This window comes from Salminus brasiliensis, chromosome 1, assembly GCF_030463535.1.
Source record: "Salminus brasiliensis chromosome 1, fSalBra1.hap2, whole genome shotgun sequence".
NCBI lineage: Eukaryota > Metazoa > Chordata > Actinopteri > Characiformes > Bryconidae > Salminus > Salminus brasiliensis.
Genome location: NC_132878.1, coordinates 56981137 through 57003623, shown reverse-complemented (window position 1 = coordinate 57003623; position 22487 = coordinate 56981137). Strand labels below are relative to the sequence as shown.

General features: G+C 41.4%; 1 protein-coding gene across 7 annotated transcripts in view; it reads right to left on the bottom strand.

Moving 5' to 3' along the window:
* Positions 1–21552, bottom strand: part of syne2a (spectrin repeat containing, nuclear envelope 2a) — an 85560-nt gene extending 64008 nt beyond the window's left edge. For 4 of the 7 annotated variants that reach the window (XM_072682753.1, XM_072682775.1, XM_072682755.1 and 1 more), the window contains exons 1-24: positions 21488–21552; positions 15316–15466; positions 12246–12307; positions 11459–11554; positions 11269–11346; positions 11049–11141; positions 10323–10516; positions 9506–9705; positions 9312–9412; positions 8803–8916; positions 8583–8720; positions 8019–8183; positions 6805–6917; positions 6555–6723; positions 6370–6466; positions 6096–6283; positions 5578–5742; positions 3912–4052; positions 3672–3773; positions 3092–3265; positions 2832–2990; positions 1768–2718; positions 1038–1172; positions 484–633 (exon numbers count right to left, since the gene is read on the bottom strand). In XM_072682753.1, coding sequence (XP_072538854.1) covers positions 484–633; positions 1038–1172; positions 1768–2718; positions 2832–2990; positions 3092–3265; positions 3672–3773; positions 3912–4052; positions 5578–5742; positions 6096–6283; positions 6370–6466; positions 6555–6723; positions 6805–6917; positions 8019–8183; positions 8583–8720; positions 8803–8916; positions 9312–9412; positions 9506–9705; positions 10323–10516; positions 11049–11141; positions 11269–11346; positions 11459–11554; positions 12246–12307; positions 15316–15403 — 3873 coding nt within the window. In that variant the 5' untranslated portion in view covers positions 15404–15466; positions 21488–21552. Of the gene's footprint in view, positions 1–483; positions 634–1037; positions 1173–1767; positions 2719–2831; positions 2991–3091; positions 3266–3671; positions 3774–3911; positions 4053–5577; positions 5743–6095; positions 6284–6369; positions 6467–6554; positions 6724–6804; positions 6918–8018; positions 8184–8582; positions 8721–8802; positions 8917–9311; positions 9413–9505; positions 9706–10322; positions 10517–11048; positions 11142–11268; positions 11347–11458; positions 11555–12245; positions 12308–15315; positions 15467–15601; positions 15621–21487 lie in introns of those variants that run through there. The other 3 variants (XM_072682769.1, XM_072682754.1, XM_072682783.1) reach the window with 3 other exon arrangements.
* Positions 21553–22487: the final 935 nt, after the last annotated feature.

Genomic DNA, 22487 nt, shown 5'->3' with positions numbered 1-22487 from the left:
AAGCAGTTGTAGCTTATGTAACCCTCTCTGTGGTATAAACTAGACATGACCAGCTTTCCAAGTTTAAACCTCCATGGGTTCAAGAACCAACTTGAATGAACTGTAAATTGCACTATAACTGTAAATTACTGCTGTCAGATCACAACCTTGTTACCTTTTGTTAGTTTTACTATACTTTACTTTACCCTATTTTTAACACTAGCAGCCATTTATGATGGTGTGAATGGATCATGGAGAATGGACTAATAGAAATAGTCCAACATTTGGAATACAGTCTCTTTACATTAACACTGCATTCAGGAAAGGAACATCTTATTCTCCTAAAAAGTTAGCATCTTAATGTTGGAGCTACTGGGTTTTGTAGTAAAGCAGATACATGTAGAGAAAATGAATCCTACTCAAGTGAGAAGAGAGCAGATACAGTGGTGCTGGTGTGATTGTTATGCAAGGGCATGCAGGTTAAAGCATGCAGTGTTAAGGTACCTGTTCACTGCATACTTGGTCTGGAACACAGGCTGGGGTTTCAATGTTAGTGTCTATTTCAGATTTTAAAGCAGCCACAATAATCGGCTCCCTTCGCCGAACCTCTCGCCACAAATCTGGCAGAAATGACTCTATTGCCGAATGCACAGCCTAGGCAGTGAGACACAGTAGAGGTTTTTAGATTCACCTCAGAATACATCTTGCAGAAATGACATGCATGGTTATAACAGCAAGTTATGCTGTACTTCTCCAAAGATCTAACAAATATTATTTATGTGCCTAGGCCTACATCGAAACATGTGATACTGACAGTGAACGTGCCCTGACAGGCTCCTGGCTCTTCATCTGCTCTCCCCAATTAGCCAGGGCTACACAAACAACTGGGTGAACCATGATAACAGTTACTCACAAAACAGAGCCTAAAGCAGTCCTAAAATCTACTGAATCCAATTCAACATGCCAAACCATTGTACTGGTAGGTTGGAATTATTGTCAGTCCTGTGCAACATGCAAATAGGTAAGGCTGAAAGTGGCAGGCCTGTCATTTGGTTTACCTCCCATTGAGCCCTGACAGACAAGGAGAGATGCTCCATGTCTCTGAGTTGGGCTTCAGAGCAGAAGGCTCCTACTCCTTCTACAGCTTCCAGGAACTCCTCTAACACTGCTGGCTTAAGCTGTCGGAGTGTCCCCTAGAGGTAGAAAAAGATTATATTATACTGAACAAATAGTACAGCAAAATTATGTGGTACACTCTGAAAAAATGAAGGGGAATGCCATCGATTTTTCAAAAGGTATGCATAATTCAGTCAAAGAAAACATTTAGTTATTTAGGTTTAATGTGAATGGTTAGTTACACAAAGAGACTAAGATTCTTTACACTTTTGGTCATACAAACCAGAGATCAGGATATCTTAAGGTGAATATTGCCATTTAATTTTCATGTGCACAATTCTAACTCTCTATTATATAGTATTTCAAATCAAATCACCCTGAATGACTTTCTGTGCCACATATCGATTTAATCTTGAAAAAACAGTCGAATTATTATTATTATTATTATTTCTTTTTTAAAAATCATTTAGGATCCTTTATTTACAGTATTGTTTCCCAGATCAGCCACTCAAAACAAACATCAACTTTTTATCAATACAGCAATCTAATGATATTGAAACATTTCAAAGGAACTACATGTGAAAGGAAAGTATTGTTTTTAGGCTGCTGAATGTCCAAAGTATAAGATGTTCAAACAACACAAATATTAACAAGCAGCATATTTGGATTCACCTTCTTTCTCCTGGCTTGCTCTTCAGATATTACTTTATTGCTGAAGATGGTGATGACCTCCTCTATGTGTTCATGCAGACGCTGTTTAGCCTTCTCCATTCTACTCCTGGCCATGGCCTGTGCTTTAGAGTAAACCTCAGTCTGCCCAGGGACATGGGCAGAGCCTGAAGTCTTTCCTGGGCCTCTCTGTTTCTGGCGTGTGCTAGAACTCTGTGCTTTCGGCTGGGCCTGGGCATGTTTTGGAGTGCAGGGTAAGATACCAAGCTGGGTGTGTGTGGGTGTGTCACCCTGCATATGCAGCTTGGCCTGGGCTTGTGGTGATGTCTTGACATGTGCATGTGATGTCTCCAAAGACTGAGGAAAATGCTGAGCCTTATCCAGAAGACCATGGTGCAAGTGTAGGGTAGTAGTTGCGGTTTGTGGCTTGGCTTCGGATTGAGCGCCAGAATGTTGTTGTTGTGAAGTCATTGGTTGATAACTGTACATGTTTTGAGAGCTGTTGGCCGAGAACAATGAGCCTGGAGACTGTTGAGGTGTTTCCAATGATATCGTGGTTTCAATGTGGCCTAGAGTTAAAACCTGAACTTCACTTTCAGTCTCTGTCTGACTCTCTTTTCCCAGGGGTGATGAGGGCAGAGTTTGGTGCTGTTTTAGCAGCACATCTACATTTCTCAGGATACTTTTCTGCTCCTGAGGGTCAGCCAGAGAAAGCTCATGGGGTTGAGGGCCAGGTTTAGCTTTCAGCTGTACTCTTTGTACCTCCTGTTGGCTTTGTGGCTGTGTTAGACTCTCCAGATGAACTCTGCAGACTTGAGCTTCATGTTCCTGGAAGGTTCCTGTTTGGGCCTCTGGAGTGGTGTATGCACGAACAATAATCTTTGGAGGGGGCTTACCACCTTCAGTCATACCCTCACACTTCACTCCCATATGGTTTAGCTTCTTTATGATTTCCTAATAGAGAGAGAGAAATGGGGGTAATCTGGTGTTTTAACATAATGCAAGATCCCATAGCTTTAATTTCTCACTCTTGTTCAAAGGGTTCAACAGTTATATTCTGTTGTTACCTGACAGTGCTTAACAGTGTGTTTTACTCTGTCCTGTAGGGCAGATATGCTGAGATATGGCAAGGAAGAGCTCTTTTGCACATTTTCCAGCAGAGACTGCAGATCCTGGCCCTCTGTCATCACCTGGCCCTCCAGCTGCAGGCCTCTGCTAATCAATGTCTTTAACCCAAGAAATATGATATCAAGACTCTGCTTTGAAATGTGGTTAGAAATGTCTAAACATTTTTCCTGACACGGAAATGTATTGACTTTGTACTCACTTTGCCTCTGGGGTGAGGCGTCTGGTGCCTATGTTGCCACTCTCTCAGCTGCTGGCAGACTTCTATAGCCTCAGTGCTCCAGTGACCTAGCTCAGCAAGTCTGCCTTCTAGCAGAGATGCCCCCTTCTGTAGTCTCTTACATGCCTGCTCCACCCTGTTCAGAGTTTCCCTTACCTGTTTAAAAACATGTAAAGACAAATCCTATTAGAAATCTACTCCTATTAGAAATCCTTTTCTGTTGTTTTAAATCCATGTAGTCCACTATTAGCTGGAGTGATTTTTTAATGCAATCTGACATGCTATATGCTATCTATCTTTACTTTGTTCAAGTGTTCACAACAAAGCTTGCACAACTTACGACCACCCCATCGTCTCCCTTTAACTCAGATACTGATCTGACTTTGTACCACAAAGTAGAAGCCACCTGACCAAATACAACTTGAAAATTTGCATCAATATATTAGCATCTGAACTTGACCGATCTCCAGCATGAATAGTTAAGTTCCCATTTTTAAAGCTCTATTTCTTATAGGGTGAATATATGTACTTGTTATATAGCATATATGGCATTTGCTGTCACCTCTGGCAGCGTGTTTTTGAGTTTCTGCAGTGCCTCCTCACTAAATTCAGGAGATGGAGATAAGGAGCCCAAATCCAACTCTGTCATCTTTTTTGTTACCATCTAAATAAAAAGGGAAAAAGAGAGTGTCAGAGTGACAGTGTGATAAAAAGAAAAGAACATAGAAGAAACTGTACTTCAGTGTCTCTTCTATGTGTTACACCCAGGCTATGTGAGAATAAGAATGAATCCATGATGTACCTGCAGTTTTGTTCTGTATGTGCGCAGAGCTCCAGAGGACACTTCCACAGCCTCTCTTAGCATCCAGCCTGCCTCCTGCAGCAGCATCTGTGCGTTATGAGCACACGGAGCTATGCCACTGGACTGCTGAGGGTCCACTGTCTGCAAAGTGTAGGTGAAGGCATTGGCTTTACAGACAACATACTACAATTACACAGCAGTATCTAACGTAGAGTCCAACCACTTGGTTAAGGTTCATTTGGTTAAGCATTTGTCACAGATGTGTCTAATAAATAATATAACACACCACATTTATCATTTATCTACAAAAGTCCAGTTGTGTGAGCATGTGTTGCATGGTGACATAAGCTACTTTCCTTCTCCACCATTTTACTCTACAAAAGAGGATATAGACATTCTGAAGAGACCAAAGGGAATATTGGTGACACAGCTGTTTCAAATGTCATGTTTAATTAGGTACTGAACTCATTACACCTTTAGTTTAAATTTACTAATGGGTCATTTTGAAAAGATCACTTAATTCCAGTCTGGTACTGTAATAGGACCTTTTCCCTCCTAGATATTTGTGGACATCCTATTATTGAAAAGTGACATTTTAATTTGCATTTACTGAGACGCATAGGGCATAGACATTACCAGCACTCTGCTGTCCAAATTCCAAATCTTCTTTGGCATCAGTAAAAAAAAAAACTGTGCGTCGTGGCATGTGTTCATGGCACGGGTTTCCATGGCCGAGCAGCAGCATGCAAGCTTTACATCACTAAGCACAATGCGAAGCGTCTGACTGAGTGGTGTTAAGCACACTATCACTGGACTCATGAGCAAAGAAAACTGTGTTCTGTGGAGTGACGAATCACACTTCTCCATCTGGCAGCCTGATGGACTGAGTCTGAGGAGAACGTTACCTGCCTGACTGCACTGTGCTAACTGTGAAGTTTGGTGGAGGAAGAATAATGTTAGGGCTTGGTAATCAAGGGTTGGCCTATAGGTCCCTTTAGTTCCAGTGGTGGGGAATCTTACTGCTTTTGCATAAGACATGTTGGACAATTGTATGCTTCCAAAATAGCTTAGGGAAGGCCATTTTCTGTTCCAACATGACTGTGTCCCAGTGCACAAAGCAATGTCCATATAGGAATGGTTGGGTAAGTTTGGTGTTGAAGAACTTGGCTGCCTGGCACAGAGCCCTGACCTCAGCCTCATCTAACACCTTTAGGATTAAGTAGAATGGAGATTGCAAGCCAGGCTCTCTTGTCCAACATCGATGTTTGAGCTCACAAATGCTCTTCTGGTTGAATAGGCATCCACAGACACACTGCAAAATCTTCCCAGAAGAGTGGAAGATGTTATAGCTATGAAGTGGGGACCAACTCCACATTCAATTAAATAAAAAGCTCTTAAGTCCAAATACTTTTATCCATATAGCGTATTTTGACCTGGAGTGCCCAAATTTTTACATGCCACTGCTGATAGCAACGGCTTTCTGAACTTCTAGCTGTTTGAAGTTGATACTGGCATCAGTGAGTAAATATAAACTGCTGAAGAAGGTTTATTTTCTGACAAATTAACATATAAGTGGTTGTAAAATTATTTGTTGCACAGTTCAGGACAGACGATGAACAAAACTTCTCTGTGCAGCTTTAAGACACGCCCCTTCCTTTGTACTCACAAACTTTGTCCTCTTGATGAAGTCCGCCCATTTTATGTTGAGTCTACTGAGCTCATCTGCCACAGAGTAGCTAGTGGAGCTGTCTGTCACCTCGGTCAAGAAGTTGCCTGCTTTATTCAACCTGGCCTGGCAGGTGCTCCATTCAGACAGGTTCCAGGAGGCTTGCTGAATGACAAACATTAAATAGTGACAATAATTTTACACAGATTCCAAATCCAAATCTCTTCTGAACTTCTAGTTCTAGGTGAATAACAATACTGCACATAACAAGTCTGAGTAAGTACAACTCACTATACTTGTAGAGGTGATTTTCACTCTTTTTAAAGCATGGTCCATATGTAAGAGCTAAATTTACATTTGGTACACAGATGGTTTACTAGTTGTTCTAGGTCCTATAATGGTTCAATTCCACTATAAACCAGTCTGGCTCCCAGACACAGTGCAGATTTGTCGAGCAAGCCTGCTTAATAGGTTAAACATACACTGTGCAAATCTTGGCAAGTCAGGCGACACAGTACCTCTTTTCCTGCAGTCTGAGTTTGTCCCTCCAGGAAGGCCTGTAGTGAATGTGAACAGTCTCTGTAGGATTCCCATTCAGCTAGCACCCGGCTCATAGTATCCTTGACTGCAAATGCTGCTTCTGCGCTCGTTTCTGCCTCCTTCTCAGCCTCCTTCACCTGCCTGCTCACTGCTCCAGAGTCCTCAGCTGCAGTGAAGGAGAACATCAGGTTGAAAATGAACTGTATTATAGAGACAAGAATGTATCAGTATTTATTTTGCAGATGTACTCACCCAGGGCTGCCTTGCTGGTGTAAGTGCTGGCAGTCTGTTTCAGCTTATGAACAGCCGCCTTTAGCTTGGACACCATACCTTGCGTGTTGATAGAATCCTAATTTAAATATGTTACTGTTAGGAACTGCTTCTTTTGCTTCACAAAGTATACACATAACTAATACTAGCCCATCAAAATAACTTACGTGCCAGTCCTGCATCAGGGAATGCACAGCTTCCTGAGAGGTGTAGGGTGCTCTCCAGGAGTTTAGTTTGCTCTTGAGACAACCTAAGAGCTCCTGGACATGGTGCCACTGCTCCCGGTACTCCAGCTTGATGCCATGGTACTTTGCTGTCACTCTGGCATTGGTAAAACTATAAGAATTGAAGGTTATGTAAGAATATAAAAAAGGCATCTGGAGTCAGAAGCCACTGACAGAAAAATGACATGCACACCGTCTCTTCATTTCATCAAGTTTATCAGCAGGGACTCGAGAACCACCGCCATCCTCTGTGTTGCGGAACTGATGAAGTGTATCCAGGTGCCCGCTCATGTCTTCTAGCAAAACCTGAAAGGGTTGGAAATAATAAATACCCAAATGTTTGTAGACATCTGCTCAACATCTCTTCTAAAATTCAGGAAGTTTGTTCTTTTCAAGGAAAGCTTTGGACTCAAAAGCTGAGTGAAGAAGTAGGGACTGGATAAAGGGTTAAGTAGGAAACAGACCAGTCCACAGTCCACCGCAGCAGATATTGCTGTGCACAGTGCAACAGTTAATGATAGTCCTTATCAGTATGACTACAAACCTTTGCAGACATGTAGACAAAAATACAGACTAATGTGACTGTACATGTAAACAAGTGAAGTGTGTTCTTACATGTGGTTGGGTGCAGTCAATACAGTGCAACAGACAGCTGTACAGAACAGTGTGAGGTAGCAGTTTTAAGCTACATCAGGTAGATCTGTTCAGCGGTCTGACTGCCTGTAGGAGAAAACTGTTAATGAGTCTGGAAGACCTGGCCCTGATGCTCTGTAGCCTTCTTCCACGTTGGAGGGGTGTAAACAGTAACAGCAACAGAGATTCCTCCTGATGCTGTAGGTAGCTTATCTCAAAGGTACTGAATAAATCTCCCCAGCGAGTTCCACTGCTGTACTCACTGTACCTGCAGACTGACTGTGTGCATGTCTCGTATTACTGTGTGTACCATGCATAAAACTGAACTGAAAATATTTCACTTTTATTTACAAAGATATTGAATAGAGCGCCATCAGGCCAAACAAAACAATTCAACTGCTCCACAGCTCAAAGTTGATTGTCTTTTTACCCCTCTAACCCACGCATGACATTAAGCATGGTGCCAATAGTTTCAGGTTTTGCACATATGTGTCAGCAATGGGTGCAACTTTAAGTAAGAAGAGATGTCCACAAACATTTGGACCAAAAACAATGGGAAGGTCCTTGTGGAGTGAGCACATGTGTACTAGCGTACTGTCTCTAGCTACACAGTAGTGCTAAGTGTTTATGCTGTTTGTCATATGTCCAAATTACAATGCCCTTAATTTCGTTGTTGCATAACAGTACTTGTAAGAAATCTAGACTGTAGAACCGAATGAAACTGTATATCACCCAGAACTAACAGAAAGTAATTGAAATGGTAGCTTTACAAACCCTAAGCTTCTCCTGCTTGTCTCTGGCATCTCTGGAAGATCTTGCATGGTCATCAGAGTTGCCCCGCTCCTCAGACAGCACAACCTCCATAGCCTGTAGCCATTTTCCCAAGGTGTGTAAAGGAGCAGGCAAAGCTTCATCCAGTTCAGTTCTGTACTGCTGCAACTGCAACAGATTGACTGTCACTACATATCAAAACACTATGAACAACACAGCATCATAAACATATACCAAAGTTTCTGAATGCTACAGAATAACCTGATGTACATAGAGCATTTCTCAAAGCTGAACGGAAATACTCAAAAAAAATATATATATATTTAACTGTTACATGACAAACTATCATTAACAAGTAAAACAAATGCATATGAGTGTTTTTATCATGCTAGTCACTTTTTCTGCATTACCTGTTGAAGTGCATCCAACAATGAAGGCATCATATTGCTTTTATACAGACACTGAAAACATGGCTGCACACAGAAAGCTCTGATTCTGCAGGCTTAAACATGATAATAGTTGATCTATCATTTTAAGAGAGTTAGTCTCTCATACTCTCATACACACCCTTTTCTCCATAAGGTCCCATGCTTTTTTCAGGGCGAGCTGATCCTCACTGAGCTTTGAACTGCGTTTCATTGCACTCAGCAATGGAATCACAGGCCGCCGCTGCTCGTAGAATGACTCCACAAATGTCTGGAATGTCTGTGACAGATCCAAGTACAAATAAATCACAAAGAAACTCTCATTTGTTTTGTGATACTGCAGCCAAAAAGCTTGATCTTACCTGATATCTCTCTGCATATCCTTCTCCCTCTGTTGAGGACCATATGTCCAGCACTTCCTTATAGGCTTGCTGAAGCCAGCAGGTATTCTCTCTAACCTTTTGACTGTGAGATGCCTATGAGCATTTTAAAAGAAAGAGAAATGGATACTGATATTACAAAATAGATGGATTCCACAGCATGGTAAGACTCTAGATCAGCTTGATGGTTGAACCATACATAATTTTTCCATCTGTACCTGACACAAAGGGGAAGCCAACACAGCAGGTGTGAAGTGAGTAGGAAGGTTGATAGGAGAAAAGCACTTTGGAGAAAGTAGAGTTTGTAGCTACAGCCAAGAAACAACAGGAAGCGTAATCAAGAATAATAAAGACATGTTAGACTCAAAGGTAAGGAGAAGAAGCAGAGGAGAGTAAATAAGAATAGAACCTATGCCAAACTGTCTAGAAATGTACTCTTGAAAAACTTGTATTCACCTGTATTCACAAAAACTCACCCCACAAAATCTTACCTCAAGGTCATCCTCTGCTGAAGGTAGATCATTAGAGTACTGCAGGAACTGAGCTACATAGGTCATGATGGACTTCTCATCTGGGTTAGTAATATCAATATCTGAGAATAGACACATGAAAAGACATCTTACACAATGACATTTATGGCACTGGAATTATACAAAATAAATGTATAGCTTAAAATGACACTCACCCTCAGGTTCAAGCAGTCTGGGTATTCCCAGCTCCTGTTGGGCTATGCGGAAGGCCTCTTCCAGGTTTTGGAGGTTGCTCCTGGTCTCAGTTAGAGAGAGATCTACAAGGTCTGGCCTCAGGGAGCAGAGGATAGCCAAGAAGGCCACACCATTCCTCCAGCTTGACTTGAAATTTTTTACACTGACTGAGCAGCCCACACTAGCAAGAGAAATGGCGATGGGGTAAATAAAAGGTATAGAGAGAAACTGGTAATATAAGTTTCTATATTTTGCCACAAAGCTAACAAGTATATGTGTGAGGGGACATGTAATCTTAGTTAAGCTGAAGTTGGGTCTCTTTATGTAAAATATTATTGTAAAGGGCAGTGGTGCAAAGACATACTGTGGCATTATTGTGTGTGTCAAAATATTTAGCATAGCATGTCGACTCAACACTGCTACTGCGGTATTAGCAGCATGCCGACCGGTGGCCTTGTCCTGCATCGCTACCACTGTTAGCATTGCTAAAGTGGTGTTAGCATCACTTTTCCCCAAGCTGCCCAGCAACGCTGCTACAGCGTTAGTCACAAGCCATGTTCATGAGGTCCTGGGCCCTTCACATCGAAAAAAATATGCGGCCTACATTTTAAGGCTCTGAGGGCAAGGCTTGAGTCCTTTACCAGGCAGGGTCACATTAAATGGTACATGAAACCTTTTTCTAAATAAAGAGCAAATCCCAAACTTCCCAGTGTTAAAATGCTACTGACATTGTATGCAAAAGTAGACTCTTTTTTTTTGTTTTTCTGCATTTAAGAATATTAGCTGATGGCAACTCACTTCCGACACTGATCCCGCACCCAAAGGAGCAGGGCCTTTTTAGCAGAAAGACAAAAGCGTGCATGTAGAGGTGACATTCTGCGTGGAACAGGGCTTCCTCTTACAGGTGTGCCAGGGGCTGAGTCCTGGCTGGACAAGGACTCCAGAGAGGAGGAGCGTGAGCCAAATGACAGAGTGCTGGCTAACTCCTCTATCTGCAAAATTTACACCACATGGCATTTACAATGCAGAAATCAAACAAGTGCAAAACAGTTGTGACAAACTTTGGATATCCTGATGATGTTATATAAAAATGGTTTAGAGAGAAAGAACAATACTATCTACATTATGCTAATGTGATACCAGCCATATTTTGTTCCCATAACAATGCCTTTGCTGTGGGTGGTACAAAAGCATTTTTTTTCTTTGTACCTCAACCGCTGAATACAATAATTGCAGTCTCATCCCATGTGCCGTGACCCAAATTATTCAGAGTGCACTGAGAGAAGTGAATCACAATAAGCCTTTTGATGGAGTGAAAGAGAGAATTTCAACAGGGGATTCTGCATCATTGAATAGAATGACAACTCTACTTTAAACTGTGGGATGGTGTTTGAAATCTGATGCTGGATATATTGGAGTGAAATTGGAATATACCCTTAAGCAAATGTAAGAAAAAAAGAGTCACATGAGTTGGACCTTCAAGTAATACTTACTGAATACTTCAAGAACTACTAGGATACTCACATGACAGTGCAAGATAATGGTCCATATAAGTCCCAAAATGATGCAAGGCTTCCCCTCTATGATGTCTGGGATGTTGATGTTCACCAGCTTGATCTGAGAAGAAATGTTTTATGACATTTTTATGACAACTTAAAAATTAATTTAGACATAGTTTTACGTACTGTTTATAATATAATGGATACTGATGTATGATTCAATGGAGGTATCACAAAGCCCTCACTGATTTATTCTTTAAAAAGTTCAAGGCAGTTTCAACATTGCCTCTCTGCTGGAAGACTCCATGGCCCTTCTCTCGTTTCTGTAGGGAGACCAACAAATTCAAATGAATGCCACGAGACACTAATCACTCTTTAAATGTATTTATATCATTTGGTATTATTGCTCATACTCAAGTCAGCTTTGACACTAACCAAGCGTTGGCCACTCATGACCTCCAGCAGGTCCAGCAATCGAGTTCCATCACTAAGATCTGCAAAGAGATCCTGCACCAAGGAGGGAGAGCTTCTCTGCAAAACACAAACATTACATGGGAGTGATTCGTTTCAGTAAACATCTAGTCAGTAGAGGGTAGGGCACAGCACACATGAAGAATAAAAAATTTGAATGATTAGATTTTCATTTGTTTGTAACTTAATCTTTCATTATGTGGGAGCAGATATTATAACTTTCTCTTGCAAGGTGTTAATCATCTGCCAACAGAACACAATGTTCTGCTGCTTAAGAGATCATAATTCAATTACAGAAGAAGCACTCGTGCAGAAACACACATTATCACATATACAAAGTCAGCTGAGATGAGGTCCAGTGCAGGCAGAGGAGACTATCGCTCTCGAATTACCACCCGGGGTCAAAGTGGGCTGCGGCCTGGGCTCTATAAATAATCCATGAAGAATAAATACACCCTCTCATTTACCTCATGGCAAGATGAGCTGACTACATGCTGTGAGTGAGTCAGCATTTTAGGGTCAATGCTTTGTTAGATGTTGCTCAGTTGACAAACGGAGCAGTAGTACACGTGTTAAGGGACAAATGAAATATATAACAAGAACACTGACTGCATGGCTTTCCTCCAAGACTTCAACTATGCTGACTGAAAGAGTATACAGTTATACCAGTGACATCCCTCAGATATACTCTTCTCTTTCACACTACATTCACATTATTATGCAGGTTGACTTCCTCACAACCATGGTTTACCTTAGAAAGCTGAGCATTGATCCAATTGGTAAACGTCCTCTTCTGAACCTGTTCCTGTTCCACTGCAGAAAACAAGAAACAGCACACTGAGGACAAACCTGACACATTCACATGAAATCCAAAGGGCAAATGGCCAAAACTGTAAACCATCAAAGTGCTTAGTAGTTTCTGTTTTTTTCAAAGTCAAGGAAAGCTTTACTTTGGCATTCCAGTAGAATACATCTACGCAGAAGAATGCAGATATCTGGCCAAAAACAGAGCTTTGTGGTTTCCTAGATCTAAGCACTCAACACCTTGTTCATAGGGTAACTATTTTTAAGCTTGGAACAGATATGGCTCAACTACTGGAAATCTGGCTCAACCTACCACTTTCTAAAGAGCAAATCAGTTCAACACAATGCATTTCTGCCTACACTGGTGTATCTTCAGATAGCTTCTCTCCTGGTAACACTGCATCTCATTACACGGTTCATTTTTGAGAGATAGTCAAGTACTTCAGCAAGTCTAACCACCCTTTAGATGCCACATGTTCTGTGGGAGCTGAACAAAGATTTTCATGCTTTTAAGGGCAAACTAATTCTCAGCACCTGAAAAGGGATGCTAATGCTATCTGACAATACATGGAGAGTCATATTAAGAAGTGACCTGAGGGGTGCTAGACATGACGCCACTACACTGACTACAGGCTACAGGCACTTCCAATATATCAGTGACATGACACATGACTTAACAAAGAAAATCTTCAGCAGGTCATCTTAAATGAATTCTTTATGGCAGTTTCTGTCATTCTACCCTCTTCTGTGTGTTTGTTCAAGAGTTCTTGTGAGAACAAACAGAACAGAACACTGCAACATCGACCCAAAAGGAAAACAATGAAAGCTGATTTATAAGAATTGTGGCTGTGTTTAAAAGGCACCTGTATTTCAGGTTATTAACAATGGTAGAACCCTGGCACACAGTCAACCTCACACACACTGGGTGTTTCCTCTTTTTCTTCCTTTCTTTACATGTGAAGATATACATTTGGGCAAAGCAGAATTTGAATAAATGAACAAAGAAGTGAAAATGTGATTTGATTTGTGTGTGCTAGCTTAACCATTTCCAAATCTTTCCTTGAGAAAAGCCAGTATTTACAGAGACCATCCAACCCCTACTTTATCTAATCAGTCCTTCATTACAGTAAATCAGGTGATCTGCTGGAGAAACTGAGAGTACACTGAGAATCACAAACCAAAACTGTGTTCTTTGTAGCAACATAACTATATAGTGTTACATAGTGCTTTATAGGCAAATGCACATTTCCATAGCTGCCCTAAACCCTTTTTCTGAACAGTGATGTACACCTAATGGACAAACATATTGGGACACTGGCCTGTTAATTGTTTCTTCTGAAATCAAGGGTATTAAAAACAGTTACCCTGCTTTTGTTGGAGTAACTGTCTCGGCTGTCCAGACAAGGCTTTCTACCACATATTGGAGAATTGCTGTGAGGATAGGGCTGCCGCAATTAGTCGCCATAGTCGATGACGTCAAGTAAAGACATCAATACTTCAAGCCAATGCAACGTTTTAATGTTTAAAATTTCAGTTCAAATAACAAATGCTTTTCCTCATTACCACAAGCTAACTGCTCCATGAGGTCAGTCGATTCTAACTCCAAGCTACAGCTTTAAAAAACAACTAGGGCTGTAGTCAGACTCAGTTGTGAATTGGTCAGTTAATTTTGCATTAAAATTAAGTTTCTAATTATTATGCTTTGATTGCAAACTTTTTTAATCTGGTACCAACCTGGTCACAGGTTTTTCTTGTCGACACTTGTGTTGGTAGCTCAGCAGCTTTTCTAGGCTGTCTGATTCTCGCAATGGGTAGCTTAGTGAGTGGGCTACAGACTCAATTATCATTCTCCTCTAAACGTTTATAAGTGGAGTTTCAGTCAGACAGATTTGAATTTATTCTGTGGTGAACAGACTGTTATTCTGCTAACTAAGCTAATGCAAACCAGCTCTCTCTCCTGAGTCAGAGCAGTTTAACTTTTGTAATTGTTGTCAGACGTTATCATTTATTGAATGATTGATATAAAATTGTGCACTGTGTTTACTCAGTTTGTTACCTCACAGGAGGAGACTGTACATAAGCCACATAGACACAGAACCGTCTGCACTACATGCACAATTTAAGCTACCAAGCAAAGCACTGTACGACTTGTCATTTTATGGCAACTACTATAATAATATAAAAAAGTAGTACCATTTTTGACACGATATATGACATATGATTCATTCATTTTATCCCAGACATGTTCACTTATGGAACCTTATATACACTTTTAGCTCCACATGCAGGTCTGTTTAACTTCTGACTGACACTTAAACTGTTCCTCAGCTAAATATAGCAATCGGGGAGTTTGGGAAATAGAGGAGGGAGGGAGGGAGACACAGAGATTAAAGAAAGTTAAACACTTTCAGTTGACTTAGTGGGTCAGGAGTCACTGTGATTTGCTCCTTGCTAAACTGGAGGAGTCCTGAGGCCTCTTAACAATTCAGATTTCAAAACTACGAACTGTAGTGCGCAGCTGCCTGACGCAACAGTGCAACAACATTCTTGTTACATGCAATGTCTGTAACTATACTTTTGTATCAGAAGCCAACAAAACAAGTTTCAGTGGCCAGACTGCCAAGTAAACTCGAACGAGTAGGATGACAACACAGACACACAGCGCACAGAGACAGCAGCCACACCCTCTCTCAGTGTGTTTTGTTTAATGAGTTGTTGAGCGGTGAGTCAGTGCTTTAAGCCGTTTACACTTCCCACACTCTGAGCAGCCAGAGCACGGCAGAGGTCTACGAATCGAATATGCACATTGGGAGTATGGGTGCACATCCACAGCCACTGACCACTGAACAAATACACTTTCAAACAAAAGCCTGGCTTTTCGTGGCTCATATGCGGCTCATAGCCCCAAGCTGCTGTTCTGCTAATTGTAACACCATATTATGAACAAATCTAACAAGCATTATCGCCCCCCGCTGTGTGAAAACACCATAAGAAACAGCTGTGTGCACGGCCCTGACCTTGCAGCAGCATGTGGACGTCATCAATGTCCAGCGGAAAGGCCCTTGCGTCCCCAAGGGCTGCCTCAGGTTCTGCCTCTGATGCCATCACACCTTTCTGGGGTCACTCAGCACTTCAGATCACACAGCATGGTGAGGTGTATCCTATGTCCTACAACCAAATAAGATACATTAGTATCAGAATAACAATTTAGTATCATACAAATGATGAGCTTATACCAAAAAACATAGCCTCTGCACCCATTCTTGGTAAAAGACACTAAATGTTTGCAAGTACTTCACCCACCTACAACAGGAAAAGTCCTTAAAGGTGCATGTGTGTGTCTGTGTTTGTCAGTGTTTTATTACTCCTCCCTTCCCTATTTAATAATTAATCTTCCTTGCAGAAGTAGGAAACTCCCCTGCTAACTTCTAAAGTGGATTATACTGCTACTAATATAGCATTTGACTTAACTGCATCTGATCTGGTTTAGCCCCTTAATGTGACATATAAAACATTTTATTGAATCAGACCGTTATGCTGTTCTGCTCTGTGTGGCCTTCTATAAATAGGTGACTTTAACACAATGATTTCATTGAGGTCGGTCACCCAGGTGATATAAGCAATGGGAACGGCAACTACTTTTAATTCTTCCCTTGCGATTTCTCCATGTTCATCTGCTATAAATGAATTCAGCTAGGTTATAGACCCCTATTGTGATATTTATGCCCTGCAAAAATCATCATCCAATTAAAGTGTGTTTGTCACATGTCACATAAACGGTACAACTAGCAGTGAAATTCAATAAATATATAAGCAGCATTAACAGTAATGTGCAATGTAGAGATAAGTTGTTAAGTGTAAAGTGCAACAGTATGCTGTGCAATAGAGCAGGAGGTAATAATAATAACAATCCAAGTGAAAATAAGAAGTCCTGTGTATTATGTGATGTGTTGGGGTAAACCTAGATATTCTCCTGGGTCAAATCCAAATAATATTTTTTTATTTAAAAAATATAGCCTACTTTTCCTGTGCCTTAAAATCTGACTAGAATGGTTGGGCTGCTTAAATGGTTTCTCCTTCCAGGCAGCTCACTAGGGTGAAACTAGGATTTTTGCAAAGTGGTTGCTATGGTATCTCAGGTTGTTGGCATGGTGTCTCAGTTGGTTGCTAGCGTGTTGTGAAGTGGTTGGTATGGTACCCTACATGGTTTGTTTGGTGTTACTAGTGCATTTGTATCATTGAAACATTAGAAGACATTAGAATAAACCCCATTTATTTATGTTGTTCTAATATAAACTAGATAACAATGTAGGCAGTAGAAGAAGTTTCCAAATAAGCATTGGCATTAGGGGTGTAACATTAAAATGTATCTAATGCACAAATAACACCAAAATTACACATCAACTGGATACATCGTCATGTTGACATTGTGAAAATACAGGATCTGTGATCCCAAACTGAATCATGAGTGCATCAATACCCCTCCTATACTGGCATCAGTCACAATAAACAACAGTGGAAGAGAAGCCAGTGCACCTTCTAAAGTTAACTTTTACAAAACGATATAACCTCAGCTTAGATACTGCAAATCAGGTGGAAATACTCCAGACTTATTACAAGGTTCTTTTGAAGCAGGCTTACACAAGAACCCACCTGACAGCTTGACAAAAGGTTTTTCTAAGGTAATATAGCACCTCTACAGTCTGTAATGGCTGCATTACCGATGAAGCAGTAAATAATTTCCTGGAATGGGAGTAGTTTGTATACCACAGTTGTAATTGTTTGTAAAGAGTGTGGGGTTGGTGCCAGTGTTGACGGCTGCCAGAGACGCTTATGAGCTTAATGCATTCTATACAAGTGGCCTAACAGGAGTGATCACGACAAACAGGCCCTTGTACAAGAGTTGCACTGAATGGAGAAACTGCGGCTGTTAAATGCTGTAATCTACACAACTCACAAAGAACTACTCATAGGCATACTTGTGCTCTAATGGTCTCAGAGACACATACGCTCTGTTTGTGTGTATTAACATACTTACAAAGCTTGTGTGGTTTCGGATCTGTCACTGTGCGTTTGAATGATCTTTCGTACTGGAAAGAATATCTGTGACAACAAAGGTCACACTAATAGCATCTATTGTGTTAGCCAATCACACAGACTCTTCTAGAACTGTTATAGCATATTCCTGCTTATTCACACACAGACACACCTGCTGTGGGCTGGGATTTTAGCACCTTAGCAATTGCCAAAGTACCTTGGAAAGGTCTAGTGGGTAAACAGGGAAAGCAGGCCTGACTGGACTTTCTACAGGGCTTCCAGTGCCAGCACAATGACATCAGGAGGGAAAGACTGCCCCAGGACACATTTAGTCCTCATAAACTGAAGACCATGTACCCTCACCCAAACAGAGTCAAAAAGGACAGGCTGATAAAGACAGACTGAGATTGGGGGGAGAGAGCAAGAGAGAGAGAGAGAGAGAGAGAGAGAGAGAGAGAGAGAGAGAGAGAGAGACCTGCAAGGCATCTGTGGGGTCTGAAAATAGGATGCACTGATCTACCACATAGATTGAGTGGCAGGCAACACTTGCTGTGTGTGTACGTGTACATGTGTGTGTTACGAATCTGGATCACCTTCACATACCCTAATTCTCTTTCCAACTCAATCGTTTTGCTATTTCACTGCATGGCAACCTGACATTGTGTATACAAGCTCATGTACAGCCAAGTCAGACTGGCCTCAAAAGGTGAATACATTTTAATGCAGAATTTAATCTAGTATCTATTACAGTTATTCAAAGAGGCGGGCAGAAATAACAAATCTGTGGTTAAATCCCTTCCTGAGCCGCGTAACAGACACTACACGTATTTACAAATGCAGTAAATGCATCACTAATGCGTGAATGGTAATCAGCCAAGCAAGGGGCATCTGTCAGCTCGTATGTAAATCTCACAGCCTCTTCTCACAACTTCCCAACTGCAAAAACAGCCCATCTTAAATCCATTATATTTTTGTGATGCCACAAAAATCACACATTTATATAAAGGTTTAGCTCTGCCCACTCAGACTGAAGTTATAAGAACTGTTTCAGACTGGATTTAGCTTTCTGACCAATTGGGCATCTAATCAGAACAGAACTAGCTGAAGTACATAAGTCTATGACAGACTGTTTTCACATATAGTTCGCTATTAGTTCGTTACTAAAGTCCGCATTTGAGTTTGGGTTTTGTGATGCTGTATCTTTTTCATTTGGTTAGGTTGGTTTCACACGGCAATGTCTGACATATGATGAATAACACACATTCATGTTCATTGTGTTCTTTGATTGATCCAGAATTTGATGCCAATAGAGGTTGTGCATGGGACCTCACAGGTGGCAGGAGTCACTGCAGCCACAACCACTGAGTGACAAAAGACAGACTGAGCGGCTGTGTTAGCATTCAGTGTAAATGCCGCTAAAACATGAAACAAGAAAGAGCTGTTGTGCGAAACACTGACTGTACACACAGATTCGGCAGGAATTCAGAGCTCTCCGTTAACAGACTGCTGGACGCTCAAGAGAATAAAAACGAATGGATCGCTGCAATTTGCCAAAAGGTGTGGGAGTTCACCGTTTGGTGAAGTCACCCTCTGAAAACAGGTGGGGAATAACCAAGCCCACCGTAGTTGTGAATTTAGCGACATGCTAAGTTCAAGTAAGAGAGAAAACTGGATGAGCTATCCCTCATATACAGTTTTTTGGCTCAATGTATTATCTACCTATTATGTATAAAATAAAGATGCTAGAGGTGATTTATGTCTACATGTATCATAATCTTAGTCATATAATGTAATCTGACAGTGTGACTCTTCTTTATAACAGATTTAATTATGTGTCAGTTTGAATTTTACCAAGCCAATATAATCCATTGGTCCTGATATAGATACAGGTCATTCTTGGCAGACCACAATGCCTTTGTGTTGTGTGCAAAGGTGCAGGGGGAGTGTTCCCAGTTGTCAAAAAGGTCAGAACTGAAGAAAATGTTTGATAGGTCCACGCTAATCGTGTTTGATAGGTCCACGCTAAAGTGTTGGAAATAGTCCTTTAAAATGAATTATGCTTGAATTTGGTACATTGATACACATTTATGTCATAAAAGGATCCTCAGGTAAAGAGGTATGTAAAAAATGTAAGATACGGGCCCCTTAAAAAAGACAAGCTAGATTTGATATTTAGTACAAGACAAAGTTCCCCAAATCACTACAGATAGCCAGTTCACATCCCGACAGGTGCAACATTCAATAAAAATATCAATGCAGTACTGTCTATTAGTTTTTGTTATTACATTACTGTGAGGACATGCTTCAACAAGACTACTATTACTGAATGAATTATGGATACAGTCACGCGTCATTCACTAATTATTACTATCCAACATGGATTGCAGGTTTGTACTGGATTTAAATAACAGTCGTCGTAAGTAATCACTTAAATTACTGTAGATCCCCATGTGAAAGTAATCCAGCTCAAATAGGGCTGAACCTTTCCATCCCTCGTAATGTAAGTGAAACTGTCTCAGATTACAGTGTTCCTGATGAAGAGATATGCAGGAGTTATTCTCTAAAAGATGCCATTTCTTTTTTCCTCTTGGCACTCTCGCTGCACTGAGCTTACTAGTGTTAATCCCCAGCAGGCCTTCTACCACTGCACCTTTTCAAAAGTCACTTAAAGTATCACAAACTGCAGTCTTTTGGCTTGTATACTTGCAGTACAAGCTAGACGTCCACGAGGGTGGCCTATTCAATAACGCACTGATGGTACGACTATAATAACAATAATACCAGTACAATCGGTGGTAGTTTCTTCTGAAGCAAGACTAGACAAACTCTGGCAAGGTGCAGCAGGCCCAAAGCATGGGTGTGGGGTAGACAAATTAACCTGCCACAAACAAAACATATTAGTCATGCACAGCAGAGATGTGCTTGCTTCTGCACATTGCAGACTTGTAGAGGCAGACACAGCCAAATGAAATAACAATGAAGTAATAGACTGTGCATCTGCCTTGATACTAATCTACTCTGAAGAGACGTTTACCTCTTTAGGACATGAATATGAATAACGTTGAGACCTATCGTTGACTCCTTGTTTAATGGTCTGTCCATTTTTTGAGATCTGAGTGGGACACTTGGGCTAAAGTCAGATGTGGCCTAAAGGTTACAAAAGCAGGATTTGGACTGGGTCGCTGGTTTGATCCCCAGCGCTGGCATCCACGGCTGAGGTGCCCTTGAGCAAGGCACATAACCTCCCAGTTGCTCCAGTTGGGATTTGCATGTGTGTTCTCACTGCCCTTTGTTAACCATAGATGTTAGTCCATAGTACTGCTGTGCAATGGCAATAGATAGGGTGCTTAATCGCAATCTTACAAAAACATACAAAAGCCAAGTGGCCAAAAGGCCAAGTGCAACAACCACCAGTCTACTCGTGTCAAGGTGTGCAGCGAGCCCTGAATGAAGGCCATAACTGCCTTCTAATGGCTCAGGTAAACGGCCAGTACTTGAACGCGGTCCATTTAGTCAACACTAACACAGCAAAGGAGTCTTTTACAAAGCAGACAACAGGCTCCAAAAGCAAGCGGGCAAGAATCCACCAGTCAGACCTCTTTTGAGAAAAACTAACGCAATGTTTTGCAAACTAATATTACATCATTCCTATTCACTACGACTTTTAGTGAATGCCAAAATGCCTTGGCTCTGGTTCTACAAGTTTCAGCCGAATTGCAGAATCCTCCTCATTCCAGCTCAGAGCTTTTTCAGAGCAGAGATGGCACAGCATGGTTCACCTCTTCCCTTGCTGTGTTAGCAGATACGTCCAGTGCGGTCTAGTGAGTCTGCTGAGTCTCTAGTCGTTAGTGTGTTCTTGAATATTAGCTACATGTTATGTGTCAGTGTTAAAATGCTGAAATATAATAGAAACAGTGGACAGTTATGCTCTACAGTATGAATTACCGCTCTAAAATCTCATATTTTAACGCGTAAACTTGTTTTTTTCCAGCTACAGTGACTGACCTCCTACACCAAAGAGCGAGTTACAGGCAAAGTCTGCATCTCTGACCTCGCACTTTAACATGTACCAGAAATCACCAAGAAACCACTAACGCTACTAAAGCATGCCGATTGAACGGCTACCACTACGACTCCGAGGGATTTACTCACAGACGGCGTCGCGGTGTGGGTTTTTCAGTGAGACACTTATTTTCAAACCCGTACACAGAGCCTGAGATCCTGAGGAGACGGAGAACAGCACGAGCTCGGGCTGACAGCGCTGTCTCGAGCGCGCGCAGTGCAAACATAGCCCCGCCCACAGAGCGACGGAGACGTTGTTACCCTGCCCCTATTTTAACAGCCCCGCCCACCCATCCAGCCTCCTGCACAGGGATTGGCTAAGGGCAGAAATATTATAATAGGAGGTGTCCTATAAGCTCGCCCGTACGTAACTTTGAGCGGTGGCGGTTGTAGCTTGTGGCCCCCTGGGCGAATTCCCACACAGCCCATCAGCTCCCACTTCAGTGTCATTTTCATACTTAGACTTGGCTTATATGAATATTTCTAATGTGAGGCATATTTATGTTGTACAATCTCTGTTTAAAACATGTTATTAAGCTGGGGGAAAAAAAAACTACAATCATAGCTGAGGACATTCAGTCACTATAAGACCTGATAGATAGCCTTTTATAAGGGAACAGAAGCCCAACGTGTGTGGAGTTGAGGAAATTATTCAAGAACGGTCAGCATTAAAAGCAAAGAAGAGTGCGGATAAGATAAATAATGAGAAAGTAATGCAGATTTCCTGTATTCCTGATGATGTGAACACGTGATTCTACAGAAACTGCCAAATAGTTTCACAGTGGTGATGAATGGAAACCTGCCGTCTTAAGAGTTGAGTGCCTCTAAAAGCTCCCTCACAGGAAGTTATTACACTACCTGCACTCCCTGATGCATGAGTGTTTTATTACAAGATGGCTTTTTAAAGATTTTTGGGGGGTCTGATACATATTTTTTAAACCATTCATGGTCGAGAGGTACATGCAAAACTATTTTTTGAGTCAGATTGGCCTCTACTGTCATCAACGTTCAGTGTAAAACTCTCTGCTGTTCTCTGGTAAGTTTGGGTAGTAAGTGTGTTTTCACGATGGTGAAGATAAAGCCCAGAGGT